The following is a 26,673-nucleotide window of genomic DNA, read 5'->3' on the forward strand; positions in this document are numbered from 1 at the left end:
TAGTATAGTTCCATTGAGCTTTTGTATTTTGTATGCTCCCTTGCCAATGACTTTTTGTATTCTGAATGGTCCTTCCCAATTTGCGCTTAGTTTGCCGTGTCCTTGTGGCCTTCGTATGTCTTCAACTTTTATGAGTACTAGGTTTCCTTGTGAGAATGTCCTTGTTTTGAATTTCTTGTTATATTTTCGAGCTATAGCTCGTTTTGCCGCTAATTGTTGTAGCGTTGATTTGTCTCGATCTTCCTCTGTGAGGTCAAGCTCGACTCTTCTGTTTTCAATATTGTCGCTTTCGTTGACGTTTGTTGTTCTAGGATTTTGTATAGATATCTCAACTGGTATCATGGCGTCGCATCCGTACACTAGCCTGAAAGGTGTTTTCTTTTTTGATGATTGTTCAGTTGTGTTATAGCTCCATAGTACTTCAGGGATAAGCTCGGCCCATTCTCCTTTTGAGTCGTCGAGCTTCTTTTTAATGCCCTGCAAAATGATCTTATTGGCGGCTTCAGCTAGGCCGTTAGTTTATGGATGTTCGACAGAGGAGAACTGTTGAAATATTTTAAAATTTTGTAAGAAATTTGTGAACTTTTGATCTATGAATTGTCTACCATTATCAGTAATAATGAATTGAGGAATACCAAAGTGGCATAGTATGTTTTTCCAAACGAAAGAAATCATTTTTCGGAAGTTATTTTTGCCAATGGTGTAGCCTCTATCCATTTTGTAAAGTAATCTATGGCGACAATTAAAAATTAAACCTGGCCTGGAGTGGGTGGGAATGGTTCGAGGATATCTAGCCCTCATTTGTTGAACGGCCAGCATATCTCGGATGTATGTAACTGCTCGGCTGGGTTGTGAATGATTGGTGCATGACGTTGGCAGTGGTCGCAATGCTTTACTTTATTCATGCAGTCTTGTTTTAACGTCGGCCAGTAGTAACCAGCTCGGAGGATTTTGGCAGCTAGACTCCGGCTGCCTATGTGTGTGCCACAGACTCCCTCGTGGACTTCATCTATTGCCAGTTTGGCTTCTACCGTGTTTAGGCATCTTAGGAGCGGTCTTGTGAATCCTCTTTTCTATAATTCGGTTCCGAACATTGTGTAAAAACTTGCTCTTCATTTGAACTTTCGTTGATTTTGGATGTTGCTGGGGATGTTACCTGTTTGCAAGTAAGTTATGAAGGGTGATCTCCAGTCATCTTCCTGTGAAATACTCGAGATTGATGTTAGCATAACACTAGGCTCTTCGAGTGTAAGTTGGAATAAGATGGGTGGTGTAGTTTGACTTCTTGTTGTTGCTAATTTTGAAAGGATATCTGCTCTATCATTTTGTTCCCGAGGTATGTGGAATATATTAAAATGTTGAAAATTACTGACGAGGCTATTGACTATGATATTGTATTTTTATAATAACGGGTATTTTACCTGGAAATTACCTGTTACCTGTTGTACCACAAGGAGGGAGTCACATTTGACATTTAAATGTGTTACGCCCATTGTGTGGGCCAGTCGAAGTCCTGCTATGAGAGCTTCGTACTCTGCTTGGTTATTGCTTGCATGAAAGGTAAATTGTAGGGATTGCTCTAATTGTGTTCCGTGTTTGTCTTCGAGGAGTATTCCTGCTCCGGAACCTTTGTTGTTTGAGGCACCATCGACATATAGTGTCCAAATGTTATCTTTAGGATCTTGCTTTTCTGTGGTGAATTCTGCAATGAAGTCGGCTAATGCTTGTGATTTGATGGCTCATCTGGATTGGTATTGGATGTCGTATTCTGACAGCTCGATCAACCATTTGATTAACCGTCCTGCTAGTTCTGGCTTCGTCAGTATTTGTCTTAAGGGTTGTTCTATTCTGACCACAATGGTATGGCTTTGAAAGTAATGTCGTAGGTGTCTGGATGTTGTGACTAGGGCTAGTGCCAGTTTCTCTATCTTTGGATAACGAACCTCGGCGTTTTGAAGAGATTTGTTGACGAAGTATACCGGGTGTTGTTGCTTTTCTGTTTTTGTTACCAAGTCAGAACTGATAGCCTGGTTAGTAATAGATAAATATAGATAAAGTGGTTTACCAGCTTCTGGGGTATAGAGGATTGGAGGGTCTGAAAGTATGGCCTTGAGCTCGGTGAAAGCTGTTTCGCATTCCTCGGTCCAGTGAAATTCTGCTTGTTTCCATAGAGTTTTGAAAAAAATGGTGTGATCGGTGGGCTACTCGAGGTAGGAACCTGGCCAAAGCTGCAAGTCGGCCGGTTAGTTGTTGGACCTCCTTGACCGTTTTTGGGATTCGCATGTTTAGAATTGCCTGGCACTTTTCGGGGTTTGCTTCGATACCTCGGCAGGTCAGCATGAAGCCGAGGAATTTTCCGCTCTATACGCCGAAAGCACATTTTTCAGGATTAAGCTTCATATTGTACTTTCGGAGTTGTTGGAATATCTCTATTAGGTCTTTGACATGGTTTGCTGTGTGTGTTGATTTTGCCACCATATCATTGACATAGACTTCTATGTTTCGTCCGATTTGACTTGTGAAAATTTTGTCCATAAGCCGTTGGTAGGTAGCACCTGCGTTTTTGAGCCCAAATGGCATAACCTTATAACAGAAATTTTCATTGTCAGTAATAAAGGCAGTTTTATCTTGGTCAGCCTCATGCATGAGGATTTGATTATAGCCAGAATAGGCATCCATAAAGCTTAAACATTGGAAACCAGAAGAACTATCAACAAGTTTATCAATGGATGGGAGGGGGTATGCGTCCTTTGGGCAGGCCTTGTTAAGGTCTGTATAGTCCACACACATCCTCCACTTACCGTTGTTCTTTTTTACCATTACGACGTTGGCTAACCAAGTGGAGTATCTGAGTTCTTTGATGAAGCCAGCGTTTAGTAGCTTTTGGATTTCTTCTAGAGAGGCTGCTCTCTTGTCGGTGCCGAGGTGTTGTTTCTTTTGGGCTATAGGTCGGACTGTTGGGTTGATGACTAATTTATGGCAAATGACGTTGGGATCTATTCCTGGCATGTCTGCTGGGGTCCAAGCGAATAGGTCAGTGTTGTGCCTCAGTAGTTCGGCTAATTGGTCTTGTTCTTCTTTTTTAAGCGTGTTGCCGAGGTAAGTATACTTGGCTTTGTCGTTTGTTAATTGAATTTTAGTGAGATCGTCTGTTGGCATCGGCCGCTCTTGATGGCTAGTTCTGGGGTCCAGGTTGGCCAGGGCAGGCAGTTGATCCGAGTTATATACTGCTTGGACATATTGCTGTTCGGGTTGTCTTGGCTGTTCGCTTTTTAGACTGGCGTTATAGCACTGTTTGGCCTCTTTTCGGTCTCCGTGGATAGTAATGACTTTGTTATCCTGCGAAAGAAACTTAACAGACAAATGCACAGTAGAAACAATAGCATTGAATGCGTTCAAAGATGGTCTGTCTAAAATAATATTATATGGGCTTTTGCAGTCTACGACAAGATACTGTATATCTATCGTCTTGCTGTTAGGATATTCCCTGAAAGTGGTTTGTAACCAAATATAACCTCGAATGGAGACGCGCTCACCTGAAAAACCTACCAATTCTCCAGAAGATGGTTGGAGATTCTTGTCGCTATGTTTCATCTTTTGGAATGTTGAATAGAAAAGCACGTCCGCGCTGCTTCCTGAATCCATTAGGATCTTCTTTACTAATGGTTCTCCGACTTGTGCTGTGATGACAACCGGGTCATCCAAGTTTCGATCATTTGACTTAAAGTCTTTGGGGACGAATGAAATTTTTGGCTTGTCCTTGTTGATAGGTTGAGATGGGGTGAATTCTGTCATTGTCATCATAGTTCGGTACGACCTTTTTCGTGCCGAGTTTGTACATCTGCCACCTGCAAAACCACCAGAAATGCAGTTTATTATCCTACGTGGTGGATGGATATCACTGTCTACCTTCTTCCCTTTATCTCGGGAATTGTCAGTTACGTTGGGTTGTTGGCCGAGGTCTTCCATGTTCCGCCTTCGTCCCCGGCTGTCAACGTATTTGTCGAGTAGTCCCTGGCGGGCCAGCTTCTCAAGGACATCTTTTGCTATTACGCAGTCGTCTGTGGTGTGGCCGTACTTTTGGTGAAAAGCACAATACTTTGATCTGTCCACATGTCGCTGGTCCTGATATGTACCAGCTCTGTTTGGGGGTTTGATGAGCTTTGAGTGTAGTATGTCCTTTATAATGTCCTCCTTTTTTGCATTAAGGGGGGTATAGCTGTCGAATTTAGGAGGTAATCGGAATGATCTCTGCTCTGTCCTACTGGTTGGGTGTTTGTTTCGTCTTTCTTCTTCCCTATTTGTGGTAGGCTTTTCCGCTCTTCGTAGTGCTCGAAATTCTTCGATTTCGATCTGAATTGTTGCCTTTTCTTGGAATTCGGCCAGGGTTTTTGGTTTCGCCACCACTATGGATTCTTGGAATTTTCCTGGTCGGAGGCCGCTTTTTAGGGCGTGGAGGTGTACTTTAGGGTTTAGGTTGGGTATTTCGTTGGTTGCTTCAGCGAATCTAGTCATGTAGTCTTTCAGGCTTTCGTTCGGTCCTTGTTTGATAGTGCTCAGGTAATCGGAATTGTGGACATATATTTTGGATGCGGTGAAATGATTGACGAACTGGTCGGCCAGCTCATCGAAGCTTGATATGGAGCCTTCGGATAGGTTGGAGAACCATATTAAGGCGGCTCCGTCCAGGAAGGTTGGGAAGGTTCTGCATAAGATCGGGTCGGACTCCTTATTCATGAACATCATGGCGTGGAACTTGGTAACGTGGACATTTAGGTCTCCTATTCCTTGTTAGGGTTTGAGCGTCGAAGGTAAGGTGAAGTTTTTGGGCATTTCAAAGTTCATAACTTCTTTTGTGAAGGGGTTGGTTCTTTTGGTGGTAGTTTTTGTGATCTTTGGGATGGTGTGTTTAGTTTCCGAGGTGTGCTCGTCATTGTCGTCCTTATTTTCAACATTTTTGTGTTCTCCTTTGCTGCGATCGTGCTCCATCTGTCGTAGGAGCTCGGCCATTCTTTGATTTTCGGCCCTGAGGGCCTCATTGATTGTCAGAATTTCGGCGTGATTGACGTCGGAGGGAGCGTGATTGTGCTCGTCCGTCATGTCTCCCGTCCTGCAAAAGGAAATGAAAAATATGTAGAGTAAAGAGTTGTGGGGTTAGAAAAATCCTCTGCCCCACGGTGGGCGCCAAATGTTCCTGTGTGAAAGTGAGCTTCGGGGTATAGCTCGTTCTGCTAGCGGTTGAACTCGCTTTTCTTAGAGCGGAAGGAGTGGAACGTCGTCTTCTCCTGGGGAGGCGGCGTTGGGTACCTGAAAAGGGACTCCAACGCTCAAATAAGTATGAGTATGAGAGAGTTCAGAATAAGATTGGAGTGAATAGCGTACCTGTGACGGAGTAAATCACTCGTATATAATGGAGTAATTGGGAAACCGTTATCCGCATTATTTTGTTACTGGTTTGGTTGTGTTCTGATATTTCGAAACTTAGTTAGCTCTGGAGAGAATTTTACGAAAGAGTTGTGTGTTGATCCTAGTTCCAAGATTCCCATTATGACTCGGTTTTGACCTAACGGATCAGATACAATTATAAAAAGAAAAAGAAATCTGATTATATAAAAACAAGAATAGATAATTGTGGTAAGATTTCATTTAGGATTTCTTACATTTATTATTAATAAATTCTGTAAGGCAAAAACAATGAAAATTGAAAAGGATAACCACGGTCCACGGAGCCAAATGAGTGATTAGTTGTTACTAGAATAGAAATATGTGTCTTTATGGAGATAATTGTTGTTAATCACAGAAAAGAAATGTCGGTGTATTCATTCGGAAAGCGAACTCCATTTGAAGTCTCAACATACGCACGTAACGTGTAACATGTTTATCAAGACTTTGCCCTCATTTTTATATGAATTTCGTTAATTGATTTAAGAGGAGTGCTAGGGGACCAACAACTTTTGTGTTTTATAACTATCAATTAGTCATCAATAGTCTTTTTAACAGTGTGAGATTATATCCAATGATAAAAAATCACTTATTTTTCTTTTAATGATTAAGTATTAGCCAAAAAATACAAAAATTGCTAGCCCCTAGACTTTTCCTTGATTTAATGCCTTGCCCCTTAACCTTGTATTCGGACACAATTGCAATAACTTAGAGATAGAGATGTAGATAAAATACAAATTTTTGTTTTATGGCTATTTAAAGCATATACAAGGCCGAAAGGAGACTCTATATGGAATCCTTTTCAGTTTTCAGGCCTAAAGAAAATAGCTGGCCAGAATGCAGGGCCCACATGATCCAGTTCTTCAAGTAGAAAATAGTGAAAAAGAAATCATTGAATATTTTCATATTTTTTGTTACTGGTTAATTTCCTGCACCATGATTACTAATCGCAGGTTGATGAATTTATATTTAATTCACAATACTCTGATTGAAAACGATTATCTTTTTAATTTTTGCACCGGTTAATAATTAAATTAGTCACAAATAAAACATTTTTTAAATTCGTTTCTCTGAAAGATTTTTTCATTAAATTGGTCATTCAAAGATTATAAATTAATTATATCTATCTTTTAATTATTCCACTAACAATTTTCGTCAACAATTGATGATATGAAATATTAACTAATAGCATACATGATATATAACATGTTCAATTAGACGATAACTAAATATGTTTACGATCAGTTTAGTCACTAGGTCACATTAGGAATAAGATTTTTGTAATTGGAGAAAATGACTAAATTAATAAATTTTCATAAGCATATTTGATTAATATCTAATTAGACATATCAGGTATTATATATGTTATCAATTAACTTTTACAACATCAATCTTTAATGTAAAATGAGCAGAAAAAAAAAAACATTGAAAATTGAAAGAGCTTTTATAAATTGAATAGTAAGAAAATCCGGGGACATTCTGTTATTTATAGCTGTACAATAGGATATATAGAATGCCCCATGATGATTGATAATCATCAAAGCATGATTATACATGCAAGATAGACTTTGATATTTTCTTTGCAGTAATAGTAATAATTAATAAGCTTCTGCTCATATCTAAGAACCTGCTCTCCACTACCAAGAATAATAGTGAAACCAAAAACTTCAAGAGATGAATGGCAAACCAAAAATTAGCCTTTCACCTGACTTTGGCTATTGTTTATACACCCTTCAATCTCATATTTATGGTACACTCTGCATTGATTCTCTTCCCACCACCGTTCTGCTTCCTTCTCCGAGAATCGTTTCCGGCTGTGAATTATGCATGTAATGCAGATTCAGAAAACATATTGTTTAGATATATTTTGGCTAACAAGAAGCATGGAATAGGCATTACCTGAATCTGACCCTTTTAAGGCCCTTTTTCCCACATGGCAAGGTTGTGAATGTGATGTAAACACCAGGCTCATACTGTTCTACCCATTCAACCTTCATGCTGTCAGTATTGTCTTGCTGTGACTGTGGTTTAGCGACGCTAGAATTTTCCGTCACTCTATCATTCTTGAGTAACATGTTTCTCCCAAGTTTTGATTTCAATGTGTCTGAGAATACTATAGGGGAATTAGATAGACTGTCCATGTTGCCATCCCTAGGACTATTCATATCTATATGTATGGGTGCCAAATTAGACATGCAATCATGTATCCCAACTTTTCCTTCTTGTCCAGCATTCTCTTTTCCTGATATTGTATGAAGCTGCAGTGGTGATAATTAATATAATGTTAAGGCCATATCATAAGGACTACTACAACATATGTTTCTTGTACGGAAGCCTTTGTGTAAATGAACAAAACAAACACAATATAAGAAAACTTACCCTTACAGCCAAAGCTTTTATGACCTCTTTTGCTGCTTTGGACTTAGCAGCTTCCTCCTTTGCTACAAACCAACTCTCCTCAATTTTCTGTTGGCACTCTTGTATCTTATGGTTTTTGAGTTCACACTGTTCTTCAAGTCTCTTTAACTATCAAAAGAAATGAAATAATAGCATGCATTAAATGCACAGTCAGATGTTTTTTAAATACGCAAGTGAACAGCACTGGTTAATTTGCTACTCAGATATAGGAAAATCAGAATGAGAGGAATGAAATGAAGCAACCTAAAGGGCTAAATGCTCACCAGTTATCCTAACGGAAAATGCGAAAACAAATTTTACAAATTTGAATTATAGTTGAATGCTGGAGATACATACAGGAATATATTCATTTATAGAAATCTAAGCAGGATAATAACTGTTTCTTTGTCACAAATGCAGCATGTACAACATTGAAACAAAAGTTACCTCAGCTCTCAGCCTCTGAACTTCTTCAATGAGCATCTTATCAGACTTTGTTGTATCTGACTCTGCACTAGAGAAGTTGAATGCTGCCGCAGGAGATTCTATATTTGGTGGGGCAACAGTAGCTACTTTATTTTTCGACGAAGAAACATGCCCAGCCAAATTTTCTTTACAATTGATTCTAAATTGGGCAGGGCATGGAACTTGCCCCCATTGGGGCATCCCACCTAACATAGAAGAAGAACTATCTTCTAAATGCTGCTGGCTCTCTTGTTGGTTTTTCCAGTCCTTTCTTCCACTGGGCATGCTTTTCCTATAACATGATTGGCCGAGCGTCAAGAGAGGACCCTGTGCCATAGTTGTCTCTCCTCTATCTTCAGTCAGATCAGGAAGTCTGTGCAGCTGCTGGGAGTTGCAATTTCTAGACTTCAAAGCCACTGCTGAATGTGTACTTCCTTGCCTTCTATCATAGCACTGATCACAAACTCGAAAGGCCTTGCTCTTACTTGGGGCTAGAGAAGCATTTATAACCTTTTTACTACTACAAGCGCGGCAGAAATGAAGGCCACAATCATAACAGTTATGCTTCTTCCTTGTGAATCCAAACGGCAGCCTACACCCACTACAAGCTGACTGGTCACTGATAGAAATCGGTCTGTGCAAACAGATTGCAGCCGTGAAACTTGATCCACAAGTTATTGTTTCTACTTGCCTGTCTCTTAGAGCCTCAACAAAAGAAGGCGTGTATCTGTCTTCGCTATCACCTAGTCCAAGTTGACCATTTTCACCTTTGCCCCATGTATAGACACTCCCGGCCGAAGTCAAAACAGCAACATGATATGAACCAGCCGAAATCACTTTAACAAACTCTTGTTTAAGCTGTCCTTCAACCATTACTGCTCTATCTCTGGCGTGAGGATTTCCGAGCTGTCCATATCTCGCGCTTCCCATTGCAAATACCTTGCCCATATTAGTAAGTGCTACAGTCAACATTCTTCCACAACTTACTTGAACAAAATCATAGTCAACGAGTTGTGAAACACAAGTCGGCACAAGCTTGTTTCCATTATCTGCATGACCAAGCCTCCCTTCATCTGCATCTCCCCAAGTAAACAGCTTGCCCGTAGGAGTATTATACCGAAAGTGATCAACCATGACTTCCACAATTGCAGCTGTATGCCATGAACCACAAGCAACAGACCTCACCTTTAGACCACTAAGAGACTCAACATGTTTCGGTCGAGAACAGCTCTGAAGATTGCCATGGCCAAGAACTCCGAAGGTACCATCTCCATATGTAAATAATTTTCCACAGCTAGAGACAATGGCAGTGTGCCATTCTCCACAAGCAATGCTTGAAATGCTAATACCATCTAGAGGACCTGAAAGTTTATGTGGTATCCATTGATTTTTTATCCGGCCTTCATTAACCAAATCCGAACAACAAACATCATTCCCCCATGCATATACTTCACCAGAATCTGTCAAAGCACATGTATGATACTCACCACAGGTTACCTGTTTTATATGAACACCATTAAGAGAATCGACTATTTTCGGGGAGCTAGTGTCTATATCAATTTTTTGCCCCAACCTTCCCCACTTCCCTTGACCCCAACAAAACACTTCCCCTTCTTTTGTTACCAAGGCAGCATGTTTTCCTCCTAAAGCTATATTTTGTACATCTAACATCATAGTGGATTCTAGCAACTTTGGAACTAAAGAATATATTCCATGTTGGTTCACAAACCTTTCATTTACAATCCCTACAAGACCTCCAATCCCTCCACCCCAAACCATTACATCCTTCAATGCATTGTTGTTTCTTATGAGTGGTGTGGCGGGGTTCAACATAGACCTGCAGGACAAATTCTTGTGCTCCTTGTTGAGACGTGTTGTTTCGATCTTAATAGGAGTATCTGGATCAATATATGGAGAACTTGGGACAGAATTATCAATCATGTCATTTGCACTGGAAAGGAAAGGTGTTGATGGATAAAACTTATCAGATGTATATGATAAGCCATCAGAAAAACACCTTTCTGAGAGTGACAAAGTGGGACTTGCGCATACACTATGTACCTTCAAAATGAAATCAAAAGTGAAAGTCACATTCAGTCTTCTATGAAAATTATACATTTTGTAATGAGCATAATTGGACTTAGAAATAGAATAAGATATTAGACATTGATAGAAATAGTTTAAATAGGAGTTAGGTATTATAACATTCATTATGGAATTTGTAAAATGCCTTAGAACTCTCTTCTTCCTAATTATATTCTTCTCTTTTATCTGATTCATTTCTTCTATATTCTACTCTGTCTGAAATATACCATTCAATTCCACAATGATACTCCTAATTTTCTATCTAAACTATAATCCAATCACTCCAAAAATAAATTCTGTTTCACATTCATTTATTTTCAAGATATTGAAGAAGCACCAAATGTGAAAGGAACCGAGAGTATAACAGGCTACCAAACCATTCAACAAGGTGAAAGGAAAATTTCCACCATGTCAGTACATGAAAGACTAATAATTTGTTGCATGTCAAACATAACTGCAAAAAGCAACATGTCTTAGTTTTATTATATAAGAATAAAAACTAGGATTATAATTTTCTGTATATGGAACTCAGAATTATCAACCAGCAATTGAGATTGATTTCTCAAATCTTTATAAATAGCTAAGGTAGATACATGGAATATGTCTATAACCTGAGCAAATTGGGAGGTATCATCCAGGAGGCCAAGATTTTTCTTTCTTCGTAATATTCCGGCCGGACTACTGACACAACTCTGAACCCCTTTGCAGCTTCTTAAACTACTGAAAGGTCGAGGATGCTGGCACCGAGAAATCACAGCTCTCAATCCAACAAACCAAGTAGTAGCCTGTGCTTTGTCCTTGCATATCTACATTTAACATAAATAAATAAATGATATATGGATATAAGAAAACAAATACAGTTATATTATATGCAATGTGCTAATCACAAATATTACCAGATCAAGAGAGTGTTCACTGTCAGCATAGATTAGCGAAAATGAATGGCACTCCTTTTCAGCTTCATTTTGCCTTTGGCACCTTATCTGAAAAAGGATTAGTGTTGTATTATTAGACCAAAACTTCAGGTTCATCTGGAAAATTCATCAAGCAAGAAGGTAGCATGGCCATGGATGTTTGTTACATACATTTCCCTGCCCTTGAATAATCTTCGAAACCGAACTCAATCGCAAATGCTTTTCCTGCTGCCCTGAGTACCAAATCAAATTCCTCTCATCCTATAATCAGGGGAGAAGACATGTTAACATCTTCATCATAATTAAAGAAACTTCATAGATAGTAGTATTTAGCATTGCAAGCAACTATAGTTTCCAGATCAAAGTAGACTTTAATTTGAAGATAGCATTATGGATTTAGTAGTTAACAGTAAAAATAAAAAACAATAAAAAACAACAAATACAAGTTTCAATCACTAGTGAGACCATTGAGAATCTAACAGGGGGAAGATTTCGAAACCTCTAAATTTAATGTTTATATAACAAATTTGAAGAACAGAATATAATGAAAATCATAGGCCACATATCATTAAGAAATTATCAGAAGAAGCAAAGAAATTATTGAAATAATGTGTCATCACAAATATGCCTATTACCGGGGAAAGTCTGAAAGGGCAGAGCTTTGGTTTTCCTCTGCGACCACACTTTAGTAAATATGCACCTTTCTTTATAGATACAATTGCCTGAACAGAAATAATTAATAAATTAAGAAAAAGGGGGAAAAAAAACAATTTTGAAGTTTGTCAGAAAGGAAGGTAAACAAACAGTAGAAACTATTGCACAAAGGAAATACCGAAAAAACAAAAATAAAATATCATTTCACATTGGCAATTCCAAAGAACAAACACTAAAGTCTACCTTTCATGATGATCCACACTGACATGGGAATGTGTGCATATATATATATACACTAAAATGAGAGAGAGAGAGAAAGAGAGAGAAGAAAGAATTCTGGTTTTTGAAAGAACATTAACATGCCTCAATGGATTCTTATGTTGTAAGAAAATTGATGTAAACAGAAAAGATGATTAATTCCCAATCCTATATAGTATTCAAAATTGAAACTAAAACTGGAATAATCAGAAGTGATATCATAAACTCAGCCAATGGCATTGCCAGAAAGGAAAATGAGGAATTCAAAATTGAAAGAAAAAAAAATCAGAGCTAAGAAGGAAAAATTCTAAACTTTGAAGTGTAGAGAGAAAATGTAAAGAGGAAATTGAACCTGTTCAACAGCTCTGTCAAATGGAAGTGCAGCTAAGGAGTCTTCTTCCATTGTCATGGTTGTTGTTGTTGCAGTTAGTTTCATTAAAGAAGAAGAATGAATGGAAGAAGACAACGGAAACAGAAGTGAAGAAACTGAAACCTTATCATTAGTTTGCACCAAAAATGACTCCTATGAGAATGCAGAGAACAGAATATAATAATCTCTCTCTCTTTCTCTCTCTGTTGTGTTGTGTTGTGTTGTGTTAAGAGTGAAGTGTCTGAACACACAAAGTCAGAAGAGAATAGAAGAGAGCATAGACAGAGTTGGAAGAAGAAGAAGAGAAGAGAAGAAGAGAGGTTTCTTTTCTCTTAGCTTTATTAACTTAAACAGTTGAATCTGTTTGGTTCATCCATTGATTCACTGTGTGTTCACTTGGAAATTCGTGCCATTTTTGAGAGAGAAAAAGAAGAGAGGGGCCTATGAAACTGAGAACTTAAAACCATATGCACGTGTACACCATTTTCTTGTATAAAAAAGAAGAAAAGAGGTGGAAGCAGTAACACTAACACACACTATTATTCTTACCACATCTCATTTATTGTCCTTATATATCTTGCCTTTTTCTTACTTGTTTTTATTTCATTTATTTATTTTCCCATTTATCATCATAAATACTAATATTACACCCTACAATCATGCATTATGCATAGCATAGCAGTAACAAGATGCCATTTTCTTCTTTTGGGCAAAGCTCACTCTTTCTTGTCTTTCTCACAAAAGGTTAAGGGAAGGGGGGTCAAACCGTAATTACAGGACCTATAAACTTTTGTGGTACTGCTCGTACATTACAATTTACAAATGTGATGTTTTTGAATTTTGAATTTTTAAATGTCACAAATATTTATTTTTTATGGTGGGAACTGGGGAGGGTTAAAACTTATATACAGTGAGTGACATTTAATATAATACATACAATAGTCTAATACTAATAATCATGTGATGCAGAAACAGTCCAATTTTCCTTAATGTACATGCATTCCATTTTTTGGCATTGGCCACTTTTTTTTTTCACCATGGCAGAAGGACGGGGAGGAGGGAGGGGGGACCTACTTTAATTTGTTCCAAAGGTGGATTCCAATTAGCAAGAGTTCATAAAAAGGAGAAATTATTATCTTTTCTTATCAATTTGACCAATCAGCAGTGAATTTAGATAATAATGGTCTTTCTAGGGACAAGAGAATCCGGCACTTGTTTGTGTAATTAAGAGGGCTATTTTTTCCTCAAATCATAAATTAAAATAAAAAAATATTTTATATAAATAATTAATTATTTTAATATGATATAAATATATAAATATTTTTATATAAAATTAAGTACAATCCCACTAGAGAACTATCAGGTCTAACAGTAACAAATTAACAAATATTTTTAAATTGTATTTTATATTAATTAATTATTAATTAGTGATTATTTAAAATTTTTTTTAAAAGATACAAAACTAATAATTATTAATTATTTCTTATTACTTTGATTCACATTTTAATATTTATTACACAAATTCTAATTCCTCTTTCCAAAAAAAACTTTGAAACTCCAAAAAACAAAAACACCAAAATATAAGATAAAGAATCATCAAAATCTTAAGGAAATAAAAAAACATGCAAAATATATAAAAAAGAAAAGAATCATCCAAAACTAATAAAAAAATCCTCCGAAATTTAGGAAAAAGAAACATAAAAAACTAGTTAAAAAGAATCGTTCAAAACCAAATAGGAGGAGGAGGAGAAGAGCCGCATGGTAGCCGGCGATAGCGTTGCATGGACGGTGGGGGACTCGCGGTGGTGCGTTGCGAGGAGGAAGCCACAAAGGCCAGGCATTGTGAGTGAAAGAGGCCTGGTGGTGACTGCATCACGACGGATGGAGAGCCGTAGGGTGCAAGTGGGGAGCAATGGGGAGTCGCAAGCGACGAGGATGCGTCGGGCAACGAAGTGGGTGCGAGTGCTGCAGGGACGATTCACGATGGAACGCAAAGTGGGTGAAGTAGAAGCGCGATGGTGGCTGTCCTGCGCAAACGGCAGATGAAGTGACGGAAAAGAATACAAGGACGACTGACGATGGCATGCGAGGACGGTGCAGCGGCAGCGCTACAGTGGCACGATGAAACCGCGGCAGCGTGGGATATTGAAAAGAGAAATTATGATTTGTAGTTTTGTGTGATGAATGATGAGTGAAAGTGAAAATAAATTAGAATAAGTTTTAATTCAAAAATATCATTAATATCAATTAATTAAATTTTAAATTTAAAAAATAATTTAAATTAATAATTATTAATTGAGTTGTTCAGTTCTTGTTTTTCTATACTTTTCTAATTACAATTAATGTCATAAAAAAATATTTTACACAACATGATATTTAAAAAAAAATTAAAAAGTATAATTATTTTTATTATATATTTACTTGTTGGTATAAAATCAAATAGTTACATAAATTTTTAATAGAATATACTAATTGTGTTAGGATTTTTTAAACTTTTAAATAGATATTTTTAAGAAAAAATATATGAAAATAAATTGATAATTTAATATTTTTGCAGTTTTTTTCCTTCTTCAATTGATTTTTCTTTTAGTTTTAGCATAAGCAAGTTTCTATTTTTTCAAAAAAAAAAAAAAACTGACTTCTAAACAATAAAATGAGTACTTATTTAAAAAAAAAATATTTTATTTATCTTGAAAACGCAAACAAACGAGCCTGCAATATAAGATTTGCCTACTGTAAATTTCATTAGCATGGCAAAATTAGTGTCCAAATGGTGGGCTATGTCACCTTTTAATTGACTATTATGCTAATTGCTAAGTTTATAAAAGGGCCTCAAGAAAAAATGTGACTTAGGATTCTTGTTCCAATTATTGCTTCCGATTAACAAGTAAAATACCTACTCAATGGTCCTTGTATTGTAGTATAGTACTGTTTTAGTAAAATATATATATATTATAGCATGATCCAATTGAGAAATGAGAGAGAAAATGATAGTTTACAAATAAAAAGCACAGGAAAATGGTAGAATTGTAGCTAGGTAGTTGAAACTTGAGAATGAAATACAGATCTATCATCTATGCAAGAGAGATTAGATTGACTTTTTTTTTTATTATTATCATTTGCTTCCAAAGTTAGGTTCACTAAAGTCATATTAACTCTGCCAGTTTTGTCTACCATGTAGGTCCCATGGACAGTTCATCTTGACCTTTGCTGAGATTTTGGTCCTTTTTTTCTTTGTTTTACTTTTATATATATATTATTATTTTTTATCTATAAAAATTTATAATGCTTATAAATTTATTTATAAATAAAATTAATTATTAAATACTTTGGTTACACCAAAATTAAATAAAAATTATAGTTTTCTGGCTCTTGTTCTTCTCTTTTTCCACATCTTTTGTGTTTTTTTTTTCACATTTGAAATTTGAAAAATGAATGAATAAATGAGTATGTGTATCTTTTAGTCCTTTCAAAAATCTCACATCCACAAAACAGTAAAAAAAAAAAAAGGAAAGGGAGGGGGGCTGCTTTTATTTTTTTGCTAAATTCCTTTCTATATATAACATCAACCTGGTCACATTGCAGATTCTCTTTACTTGTTTACATGTTTCCTATCCTTCTTTTTCACAGTGAATTGTAATTCATTGTCATGTCCTTCATGCAAAGGACATTACTCCTTTACCTTTAAAAAAAAATGACTCTAAATAAAATAAAATAAATTAAATTATCAGCAAATATCTATATGTGGAATTAATTATTTATTCACAGAATCACAGGGTCAACCTGTCCCTTTTGGAAACAGAATGATATAGGTGATTGTCCTCAGTCAATGCCATACTGTAGGTACTCTATAGAAATGGTTAAATACTAATATATTCCAAGGGAAAAAAAAGGCAACAACAAAATATATTGAAGGTAAATGCTATATATGTGATATGATATTATTCATTATTATTGACTATTTACCTAGTTATTATCTGGATTCTGGATACTTGCCTATTTATTTTTTTGACAACTCACGCTAATAATAATTCACCCGATAAATCTGCAAATTATTTAATAGGGTAATAATAATTAGCTATACCTGGCATATTTATGATAAATTTTGTATCAAATAAATATATTGCCTCATATATATATATAATAGTATGATTAAATTCCACAAGCATCCTTTAATTTATTGAAGGAGTAAAAGTTACTAATGAGGAAAAAAAAAAAAAAAAACGTAATTGTCGGACTCTGTTTTTGCTTGGAGACATTCAATCAAATTGAACTTGCCTTAAGCAATAAGTAATACAAATAACTTCAGTATGATCCAAAGAAGGAACGAACATTCTTTGGCACAAGCAATAGTAAATTAAATTTAAAAGAAAACTTTAAGAGACATTTGGTGTGTACGTTAACCCTAAATATTAATTTCTATATTGCCCACATTTTTCAACTTATTTATAGTTTGCAGGTGCAAACTGCAACCCCCCAACCTAGCTAGCTAGCTACTACAATAATAAAATTAACCTACATACACTACATCATTGAGAAAATAAACATGCACGCCTTTATTTGCTAAAAGATAAACATATAACAGAATTACTTAAAACTGAAAAACTCAAGAAATCAATAATTTTAGCGATGCCCAAAAAAACGCTTTTTAATTTTAATATGGAGGTAAATATTGGGTTGGACGCAGTTATGGAGAAAAGAGGTATTTGACCTGTGTGTGGTGTCAGAATACCACAAATTGGACCATATGAGTTTTTCATAGTTTGTCGGACGGTCCGAGTTGTAGTTAAGAATACGAATTCATACAAAAATTCATATATATATACAAAACACACAGTCCGATTTACATGCTGTGAAATTCAAATTTCAGCGCTTGTCAAATCGGACCTTCCGATTTATTAAGCAATTTTTGCCAACACAGAACTCGCAGGGTCCGAGTTCTAACTCCTGCCGCTCACATAAAGCTGTCCCACAATTTGGTCTAACACGCCCTATTTTCATATCCAGGCACATCACATTTATGGGTTTCATAACAAAAAAATTGAGCCTCCAAAAAAATAATCTTGACAAGATAAGAAAGAATGAAAACGAATACAGTGAAAATGTGAAACGAAAACATAAAAAATGATAAACATAACAACTACAAACCGATTAAAAAAAATTAAACAACAGAATAATTATTTGATTTAACTAAAGAGATCAAAATCTTTAATAATGTCCAAAAAAATAACCTTAGCAACAGAAGAAAGAATGAGAATAAAGAGAGTTAAAAATGTGAAATAAAATTTTGAAAAATTAAATGCTTTTTTCACTATATTTTATATTTAAAAGAACTCAATGTAAAGTTCGTCGGAATATATTAAAGATATGGCGAACCTTATTAATATAATGAGGTTCATCGGAAATACAATGAATTTAACTCAAATATTAAAAAAAAAATCGTATCTCAAAAATTAAAATTTGAATAATTTTTTTAGAAAAATAATTTTTTGTATGGTAAAAGAAATCCAAAAAGTAGAATATCCATATAATAATTAAGGGGTAAGTTGCTTGAATTGATGTCTATACACTATATAGAGGTTAGGAAAAAGTTAATATGTCGCTCCTAAGCAATTAACTGAAAGTGAAAACCCTTCCTTATGGTTAATTAAATTGCATTTCTATGTATAATCATATCATTTTCAAATTTGAACCCTTCCTTTCAAAGAAAGCGGCGGAACTAGTTTGACTTTAGTTCTAGTTTCTTGATAGTTGAAACTGTTAAAGCTAAGTATTCACTTCTCCTTAGTTACCAATAAAATAAGTTTATTAAAGATATATTATTTTTCATTTCTAACCATAGGATAACCCTAATTAAACATTCACTAAGCTAGTTTTAATTCTAATAATATAGTAGATTTTATATGTTTAAGTATGTTAAATATATAACTATTCATATTATTTCTTTCTATTAATTTAAATTGTTAGAATAAATGATTTTATGACATCGTATTAAAGTTCTATGTTCAAAAAGTCTAGAATTCGATACTTGGTAAACCTCAAAAGTTAAAAAATAGCATAAGACAAATAAAGAAAAAAAGAAGGCAGGTGCAAAAATCAAGCAAATCCAAAACTTTCATACAAAGAATAAACTATCATTTGTACCTATGAACTTTGAGAACACTCACAAAGTACCCATCAAACAAGAAAACTAACATTGAAAGATGGGTTTCGTGTGACAAAAGTACCTAAACCTTAAATTTTTATTTAGTTTTTAATAAAATTCCTAAATTACCCCTACCTTTTATCTTCCTAAAATTTTCGCAATTCTCACTATCACCAGCATCTTTCAGGTGCGCGAAATGGGAGCATATAAAGCTCTGTAGACCTTTGACAGTCTGTTGAATGCAGAAGAGACTTACACATTCAAAATGAATAGCCTACTACAGTTGTTTCATAGTGTATGGAGGTGGGACGAGTCGGAGAAAAGCGAAACTCGAAGAGTGTGGCTAGAATGCTTTGGGGTTCCGTTACATGCATGGCTTGCGAATACTTTCAGCATAATAGGGAGCCAATGAGGGGAGGTGGTTGGGTGTGATAACGTGACGAAATCATGCATTTTCTTTAGTGACGGCTGTGTAGAAATCGATACCTGTGTGATGGACGTGATCAATGAATGGGTCCATATCACAATAGGCACTAGCGGATTTGACGTTTTGGTGAAAGAGATGGGACGCGAAACACATGGAGTGAATTGTAAGTTGGATATTGTGGGAGATGATGAGGGAAGATGTGATCACCATAAGATCATATCTACAAGGGTTTGTGATGATGTAGCTATATCGTCGCAAAGATCAACAAATTCGATAGAAAGTGCAGATCAGGCAGCGAAAGTGGTAATCGAGGTGTTGCGGGAGGAGGTTGAAGAAGAGGGTAGATTGGTAAATTTAGAAATAATTTTGAACGAGTGGAGTTATGAATATTTAAGACTCAATCAAATGAAATTGGTAATGTATCATCCTAATAATGGTGGTATTGAAGGCATGATAGATTTAGTGGGATATGAGGTGAGTAATGAAGTGAATTATGAGCAAACTATTCCCTAGGATTATAGTTGTAGATCTAATGGGCTGGGTATAGAGGTTGCAAATATTAATTGGGTTGAACCTAAAATAAGGCCCACCAATCGAAAAGGAGGCAGCAATAACATGTTGGGCCATGAAGGCCCAAGCTCCAAAGCACTTAATCAAGTTGCTGTTGCGGAAGGGTGTACTGGGCTGGGATTGAGGCAACCGGATCACGCCTGTCCTGGGCGGGTCGTCAAGCAAGCGGGTCAATCGAGAATGATCCATCATGGGAGTGCCGCAACGAACAATGATGCCTCCATGCCTAGGGATCTTCGTGAATTGGGGGATGCGATCTCAAGGCTGGGAGAAGCATGAACATACCCTGGAGAAGAACATCTTGCGGCGGTTGGTATAGTGGCGTCGCGGTGGCCATTACACAAGTTGGGGGCGCTGGCTCGGCGAACGGTGGTGGAGCGAACCGGGGAGATGGAGGCTAAATTAACCACGATGGTGAGGGAAGGTTGACATTGCAGTTGATCCAAGAAGAATATGAATCTCAATCCTTTGTCGGTGCATCGGAATTGGCACATGATGGGGGGGTTAAGGAGGCTGGGAGAGGGAGAGGGAGACGAGCGGTGGAGGCGGAGGGTTGCAGAGGATTAAAATGTGATGGAGGGGCTATTGGGCTACAAGGGGAGGAGGGTGCGGAAGAGGGATCTAATAACAGACACGGTGATGATGATGACTCTGAGCACAGTGGTAGCATTAGTCAAGGAATTGGCAATACAGGGCTGCTAATGGAAGCGATTAGTGACAAAAAATATACTGGTACTAAATGACGAAGATGGCTACAATGATAATGACACTCTGAGGGGGCACAGCACATGTCAACGAGGATGAAGCCAGTGACAATGAGTGTTTAACATTGGATGAGCAATTGTTAGAAAATAAAAGGACTTGGGATTTAGCAAGAAAGTAAGGAGTAGAGCAATATAACGAAGAAGATGACATTATGGCTATTCTCCAACAATAGAATGAAGAAATTTCTCAAAAAAGAAGGTTGGCAAAACAAAAGGTAAAAGTTAGATGGAGTAGACCCGAAACTCACAAAAAGGTGTGTAATAATTTATTAAAATGATTTATAGTTCTTGGAATGTTAGGGGGTTGAGGGGTGACGGAAAGTTGAGGATGGTAAAGGACCCGAAGAGAAAATATAGATTAAACATGTTAGGTTTGGTGGAGACTAAAAGACAGTTAGTGACTAAATTTGATATACCAAAAATTTGGGAGAATAGTTATGCAGGGTGGGACTATGTTGAGTGTGATGGTGCATCTGGTGGGTTGTTGTTAATATGGGATGATGAATTTTTTAAAATAAAAAATAGTTATAAAGGGGAGAGATGGTTGTGTGTCGAAGGAGAGTTGTTGAAGAATAATTTTAATTGTGCTTTTATTTTGGTTTATGGTGTACATGTTAGAGATGAGAAGCTTGTTGTGTGGGAGGAGTTGAGTTACATAACTAGGTTATGCCAGGTTCCCTGTTGCTTCATGGGAGACTTTAATGAGATTGTACAGGTGGAAGAAAGATGAGGCACTGATAGTTTATCCTTGTCAGTCGAAGACTTCAAGAATTAGATGCATGACATGAGTGTGGTGGACTTTTCGATTATTGACCACAAGTTTACATGGTTCAGAGGTCGATCCTGTAGCTGTATTGATAGGGTACTGGTTAGCCTGGACTGGCTTGAGAAGTTTTCAGAGACTTGGTTACAAGGTGGTCCAAGGGATTTGTCTGATCACTGTCCTATTATAGTGGAAGATAAGAGGCAAAGAGATGGGTCGAGGCCGTTCCGAAGTCTTCACTTGTAGTTTACACACGAAGGTTTCCTGAGGATGGTCAGGGAAGAATGGAGAGGACTAGGTGAGGCGCAATTCATGGATAAATTGAAGGCCTTGATAGTTCATCTGGAAAGATGGTATAAAGATAATTTTGGTGACATGGACAAAAAAATCATGAAGTTTGAGGAAGAGATTAAGAAGATTGATGACATGGTGGGTGATGATGTTTATGATGGAATAGTGGAGGCAAGAAGAAGGGCGCTTGTGGTTTGCTGTGAGAAATGGTATGTAAGGAAGGAACTACATTGGAAGCAGATGTCGCTCTCTAGACATGCAATGGACATTGATAAGAACACAAGATACTTCCACAACTTAGCTTCTGCGAGAAGGAGAAACAATAGGATTGATGCGCTACTCATTAATGGAAGATCGATAAGAAATCAAGCTAGAATTAAAATTGCGACTTGGGACTTTTATAAGAACTTGTATCGTCAGGAGGAGTCTCCTTTGGTGGGGTTCAGGGACGGTCTAGTGGAAATGATTGGTGAAGAGGATGCTTCGGCTTTGGAGGTGCAACCAACTCTTGAAGAGGTTAGAGAAGCAGTGTAGGATTGTGAATCATCCAAGGCTTTCAGGAAGTGATGGATACGACATGAACTTCATAACAAGGTGTTGGGCTAAAATTAGCTCTGAATTCATGGCAGTGATGTCTGGTTTTTTCCTGACTTTCAAGTTACTGGCGGATGTTAATCTCACTTGGGTGGCGCTGGCCCTTAAATTTACTGGTGCAAAGGAAATAAAAGATCTAAGGCCGATCAACATGGTAAATTGTGTGTATAAAGTCGTTTCGAAAATGCTGGTTAGGAGGATGCAAGCAATAATGCCATCGCTAGTAGGTGAGACACAGAGTGCTTTTGTCAAGGGGCGAAAGATTCATGACGGGGCTCTTATCGCATGCGAAACTATTCAATGGATTAAATTGAGGAAGAAGGAAGCGGTGATAATAAAGCTAGCTTCCAGAAAGCATATAACAGAGTCAAGTGGAGCATTGTGCACCTTGTGTTGCAAAAGATGGGTTTTGGACGAAGATGGAGGAGTTGGGTTATGTAGTGTGTAAGTACGTGTTCTATGTCAGTACTGATAAACGGATCGTCATCTAAGCCATTTAATATGGAAAGGGGTCTGCGACAGGGTGATCCATTGTCTCCATTTTTGTTTGTACTTGTCGTTGATGTTCTACATAAGATGTTTGGGGAGGCGGTAAGAAACGAGCGCATATCACCATTACTGGTGGGTAGAGATCATGTTGAGTTGTTGCATCTTCAGTTTGCGGATGATATTGTTCTGTTCTGCCCCTCAGAGGAAGAGACCATAAAGAATTACAGAAGGATCCTTCATTGTTTTGAGCTAATGTTGGGGTTGAGTGTTAATTTTGAAAAAGCTAGCTTGATTCCAATTAACTGTGATGATCAGTGGGTACAACGTATGTATCGCGTGCTGGGCTGTAAGGTAGCCTCTCTTCCAGTGAAATACTTGAGAATCCCGTTAGGAGCGAATCCGAGGTTGGTGAAGACTTTGAAGCCCATTATAGAAAAAGTAGAGGAGATTAGCACATGGAAAGCCAAGGTTCTCAATAAAGTCGGTAAGTTGGTGCTTATTAAATCTGTATTGAACAGCCTCCCTGTCTATTATTTGAGTTTATATAAAATGCCAAAGGCTGTTGTAGAGAAACTGATTTTCTTACAGAGAAGATTTCTATGGAATAAGGAGGATGGTAGGAATGGTATGCAATGGTGAGGTGGGAGGTGGTGTAAGCTCCCAAAAAGTTTGGTGGGTTGGGTGTCGAGGATGCCATGGTGTGTAACACAGCCCTTCTATTTAAGTGGTGGTAGCGTTTTTCGAAGGATGATTGTTCCTTATAGAAGAATGTGATTTGCTCTTGTAACAACCTGAACCCAAATGTGATGTTGTCATCCCAGGTGTTACCTGTTTGGGGGAGGGGGAACGTGGAAGGATATCTACCATATATAGTTGAAGGATCAACAAGTAAGATAGAAGATGATACCATATATACATACATTGCTCTATTAGTGTTCTTTGCGTTGGTTGCTTGTTTTATCTGTTCTTGATTGTTTCTATTTGTTGTCTTCTTATGCTCCACTTGTTGTGTTGAACTTTTTTCTTTCAAAAAAAAAGAGTTGTGAAAGTTTGAAATTTGAGAAAGAAGATAAAGGGTGGGGGTAATCGGAGAATTTTATTAAAAAAGTCAACAAAAAATTAGAATTTTGGTACTTTTGTTATACGGAACCTATCTTCCATGAGTACAACATTAATTTTTTTTGTTTGATGGATATTTTTGACAGCGTTCATAAAATTTATGAATATAAATGGTAGTTTATTCTTCACATAAATTAATAATATTAAAGAAATAATAATCTAAAATTATTTTATTTAATCTAATATCTAACCTTATATATTTACTTTGATGGTAACTAATGAATATAAAATAAGATAATTTTTTATTAATTTAGACTGATTTTTAATATCTTTTAAATATTTTTTTCACAAATTGTCTTAATTAATGCTCTATAACAAACCGTGGATATGTGCTTTATCATATAGTCATATACAGAAGGGAGAAGGAAAAAATTCATTCTCAATATAGGGTATGAAAGAACGGTTCCATCATGTTAATTGTTAAGCATTGATATATAGCTGGTCTTGAGTAGTGTATCAATGATTCAATGTTCAACTTCTAAATTTCACCAAAATTAGGGTTTAGTAAGCTATAATTGAAGAAATAATTTTGTCAAATAAATTATTGTGTACCTTAGTTTCTTCCAATTATCTCCTTTCCTATTTAATATTACATCGCCATAATTAAATTCCAAATAAAGCAATGTTTGTATGGTACCAGTTAATTAACAACTAGTAAATACCGTATATTAATAATACAAATCTTGATAGAGATACTTTTTAATCATATATGTGTAATTTAATTTTCTCTTTTAAAAAAAATGGACGTGAATAATATATACATAGGGTTCATATGCTGATATACATAATTATATTAGGCATACATAACTACATAAGTAATGTAAAGAAAATGCAATGACATTTTATATATATTAATTAAGGATATAAAAGTGACGAAGATACACAATAACAATGTTATCAAATTCTCCTACAATAATGATTATCTATTCTTTATCAAATAACAAAAGGTAAATAATTAAACCAGTTTTTTATTCATCAATCATCAACTCAAATTCATAGCATTTCTTATTCAAGAGATCCTTTATCTTTTAATGATTGAAACCATTAGCTTTTGACTATTGATGAATGTAATAATATAACCCCCACAAGGATTCTTTTTGTGATGGAAAAAATCGAACCGTGGTAGAGTTAGTAAATTGTAGCTGGGGCACGCAAAAGACAAAAAAAAATAAATATAAGGTACAATTTAACAACAAAAAATTATAAAATTTATTATTTTTTAACTATAATTAGTCAATAATATTTAAATATGTGAATTGAAAATATATTATTAAATTATTAAACAAAAAAATTAGACTAATAACTAACAGTATTTACCAAAAATAATACATTCTGTTAACTTTTGAATTTTTCTCAATTAAAAGATTTGAAACACCAAACTGAAATATATTTAATTTAATTTGTATGAAAATGTGAAAAGTTGTGTCATCACTTTCTTTAATTGTCTGAGGCTTCATCCCTGCATGTCCCGGTAATTAGCTTCCAAAATTATTATTATTATTATTAAAACATGTCAAATTAACATTATTTAGTAATAAACAATCCCTGAAATGCGAAAACAATATAAGTATGTAGTACGGACACCTACCTCTGACTCCAACCAATGCTAAACTAACCAAAAGAGATTAGTAACATATCTTAACTAAAAAAGATTATTTATCCAAAAGCAACTTTAATTTGTCTCTCTAAAAGACTAGGTAGCTCAATAGCTCTTATTATATAGGAATCTTTGAAGATTGTACCAATGCTTAAAATCCAAAATTAAAAGGCAAACAAGTAAATTAAAGGTGTTTAATTATCTTTTCCTTCTATTTTATATGAATTGAATAATAATATTTCATCTTGATATTGCTCCGTGTTCCATGGTTTTTATTGCTCCGTGGTATATATTTCTAAAAAAAATATTATTTATACACTAAAATCAGTCATTAATATATTTATATATTTATGTATAAATATATATAGTTTAATTTATTTTTAATATATATTTATATTCTAACATGTATCTTATACTAATAACTAATTTTAATAGTTGATTTTAATATACATGTAGCAATACTCATATATCAAATATCTATACACACAAAAGATAAGTTCTATGTTTTTTAAGTGAGTCAAATCATATTTTTCAACTTAAATTATCTTGTCATCTTATTTTTAAAAATTTATATGAATCTCTTTCGATTATTTAAATCTAAAACCTGAAATTTGAATCTTTATAAATTTTCTAACAATCTTTTTTATTTTCAGTTTACATAGAAGACAACTAATAGTTATACAAATCTCTTGATTTTCTAAATCAATCGGATTACATATGAAATTATTCAAAATAATCTTTATAAACGAGAATAAAACATCAATTAAAATTTTAACTTTAAATTATATATTCTCATTAGTTTTTATGAATTGTTTATATTTCGTAATAACATACATTATATTACAATAATATTATGCATGAATTAAAGTCCTATATATATACTTTAAATACTTTTATTTAATAAAAAAATAACATTCTCAACATATTTTTGAATGTTTAATTTTATCCTAAACATCCTCCGACCCTAGCTATATACTACAACAAACGTGACAGATGGCGGCGGTTGGAACCTCGGATGGCGGCGGTTTTCTGACCGCCGCGAGACATTTTGCAACGGTTGGTTGACCGCTGGCAGTATGGGCGTCGGTAAACTTTTAGCGGCGATTTTTTACGACCGCCGGAATAACCGCTGCCAAACTGTGTTTAGCGTTGAAAGTATTTTGCGGCGGTTAGCAACCGCTGCTATCTTCCAGAACTGATTTTAGACCCATTTCGCGGCGGGTAGATAACCGCCGCTATTTAATTTTGTTAACAGTCAGGATTTTGCGTCGTCCCATAGTAACCGCCGCTAAAAGTTCAATTTTATTTTTATTTAAATTGATTATTTGA

At 35.8% G+C, this 26,673-nt stretch overlaps 3 protein-coding genes across 3 annotated transcripts; 1 reads left to right on the forward strand and 2 right to left on the reverse strand.

The window, feature by feature from the left end:
* Positions 1-2,361: 2,361 nt before the first annotated feature.
* LOC148572555 (uncharacterized) lies at positions 2,362-4,746 on the reverse strand. The gene has a single exon (XM_088507584.1). The coding sequence runs from the start codon at positions 4,744-4,746 to the stop codon at positions 2,362-2,364; it is 2,385 nt and encodes a 794-aa protein (XP_088363710.1).
* A 2,121-nt stretch (positions 4,747-6,867) lies between these two features.
* On the reverse strand, positions 6,868-13,118 carry LOC107631412 (Regulator of chromosome condensation (RCC1) family with FYVE zinc finger domain-containing protein). Its single transcript, XM_016334847.3, has 9 exons — positions 12,568-13,118; positions 11,939-12,025; positions 11,475-11,564; positions 11,286-11,372; positions 11,001-11,195; positions 8,287-10,365; positions 7,822-7,968; positions 7,342-7,700; positions 6,868-7,256 (listed from the first exon to the last, which is right to left on the reverse strand). The coding sequence occupies exons 1-9, from the start codon at positions 12,649-12,651 to the stop codon at positions 7,136-7,138; spliced, it is 3,249 nt and encodes a 1,082-aa protein (XP_016190333.1). The 5' UTR covers positions 12,652-13,118; the 3' UTR covers positions 6,868-7,135.
* Positions 13,119-21,644: 8,526 nt separating this feature from the next.
* Positions 21,645-22,587, forward strand: LOC107633818 (uncharacterized). The gene is made up of 2 exons (XM_016337417.1): positions 21,645-22,061; positions 22,204-22,587. The coding sequence occupies exons 1-2, from the start codon at positions 21,645-21,647 to the stop codon at positions 22,585-22,587; spliced, it is 801 nt and encodes a 266-aa protein (XP_016192903.1).
* The last annotated feature ends 4,086 nt before the right edge of the window (positions 22,588-26,673 follow it).

The sequence above is a fragment of the Arachis ipaensis genome, chromosome B3 (genome assembly GCF_059453495.1).
Source record: "Arachis ipaensis isolate K30076 ecotype BB chromosome B3, ASM5945349v1, whole genome shotgun sequence".
NCBI classification, from domain to species: Eukaryota; Viridiplantae; Streptophyta; class Magnoliopsida; order Fabales; family Fabaceae; genus Arachis; species Arachis ipaensis.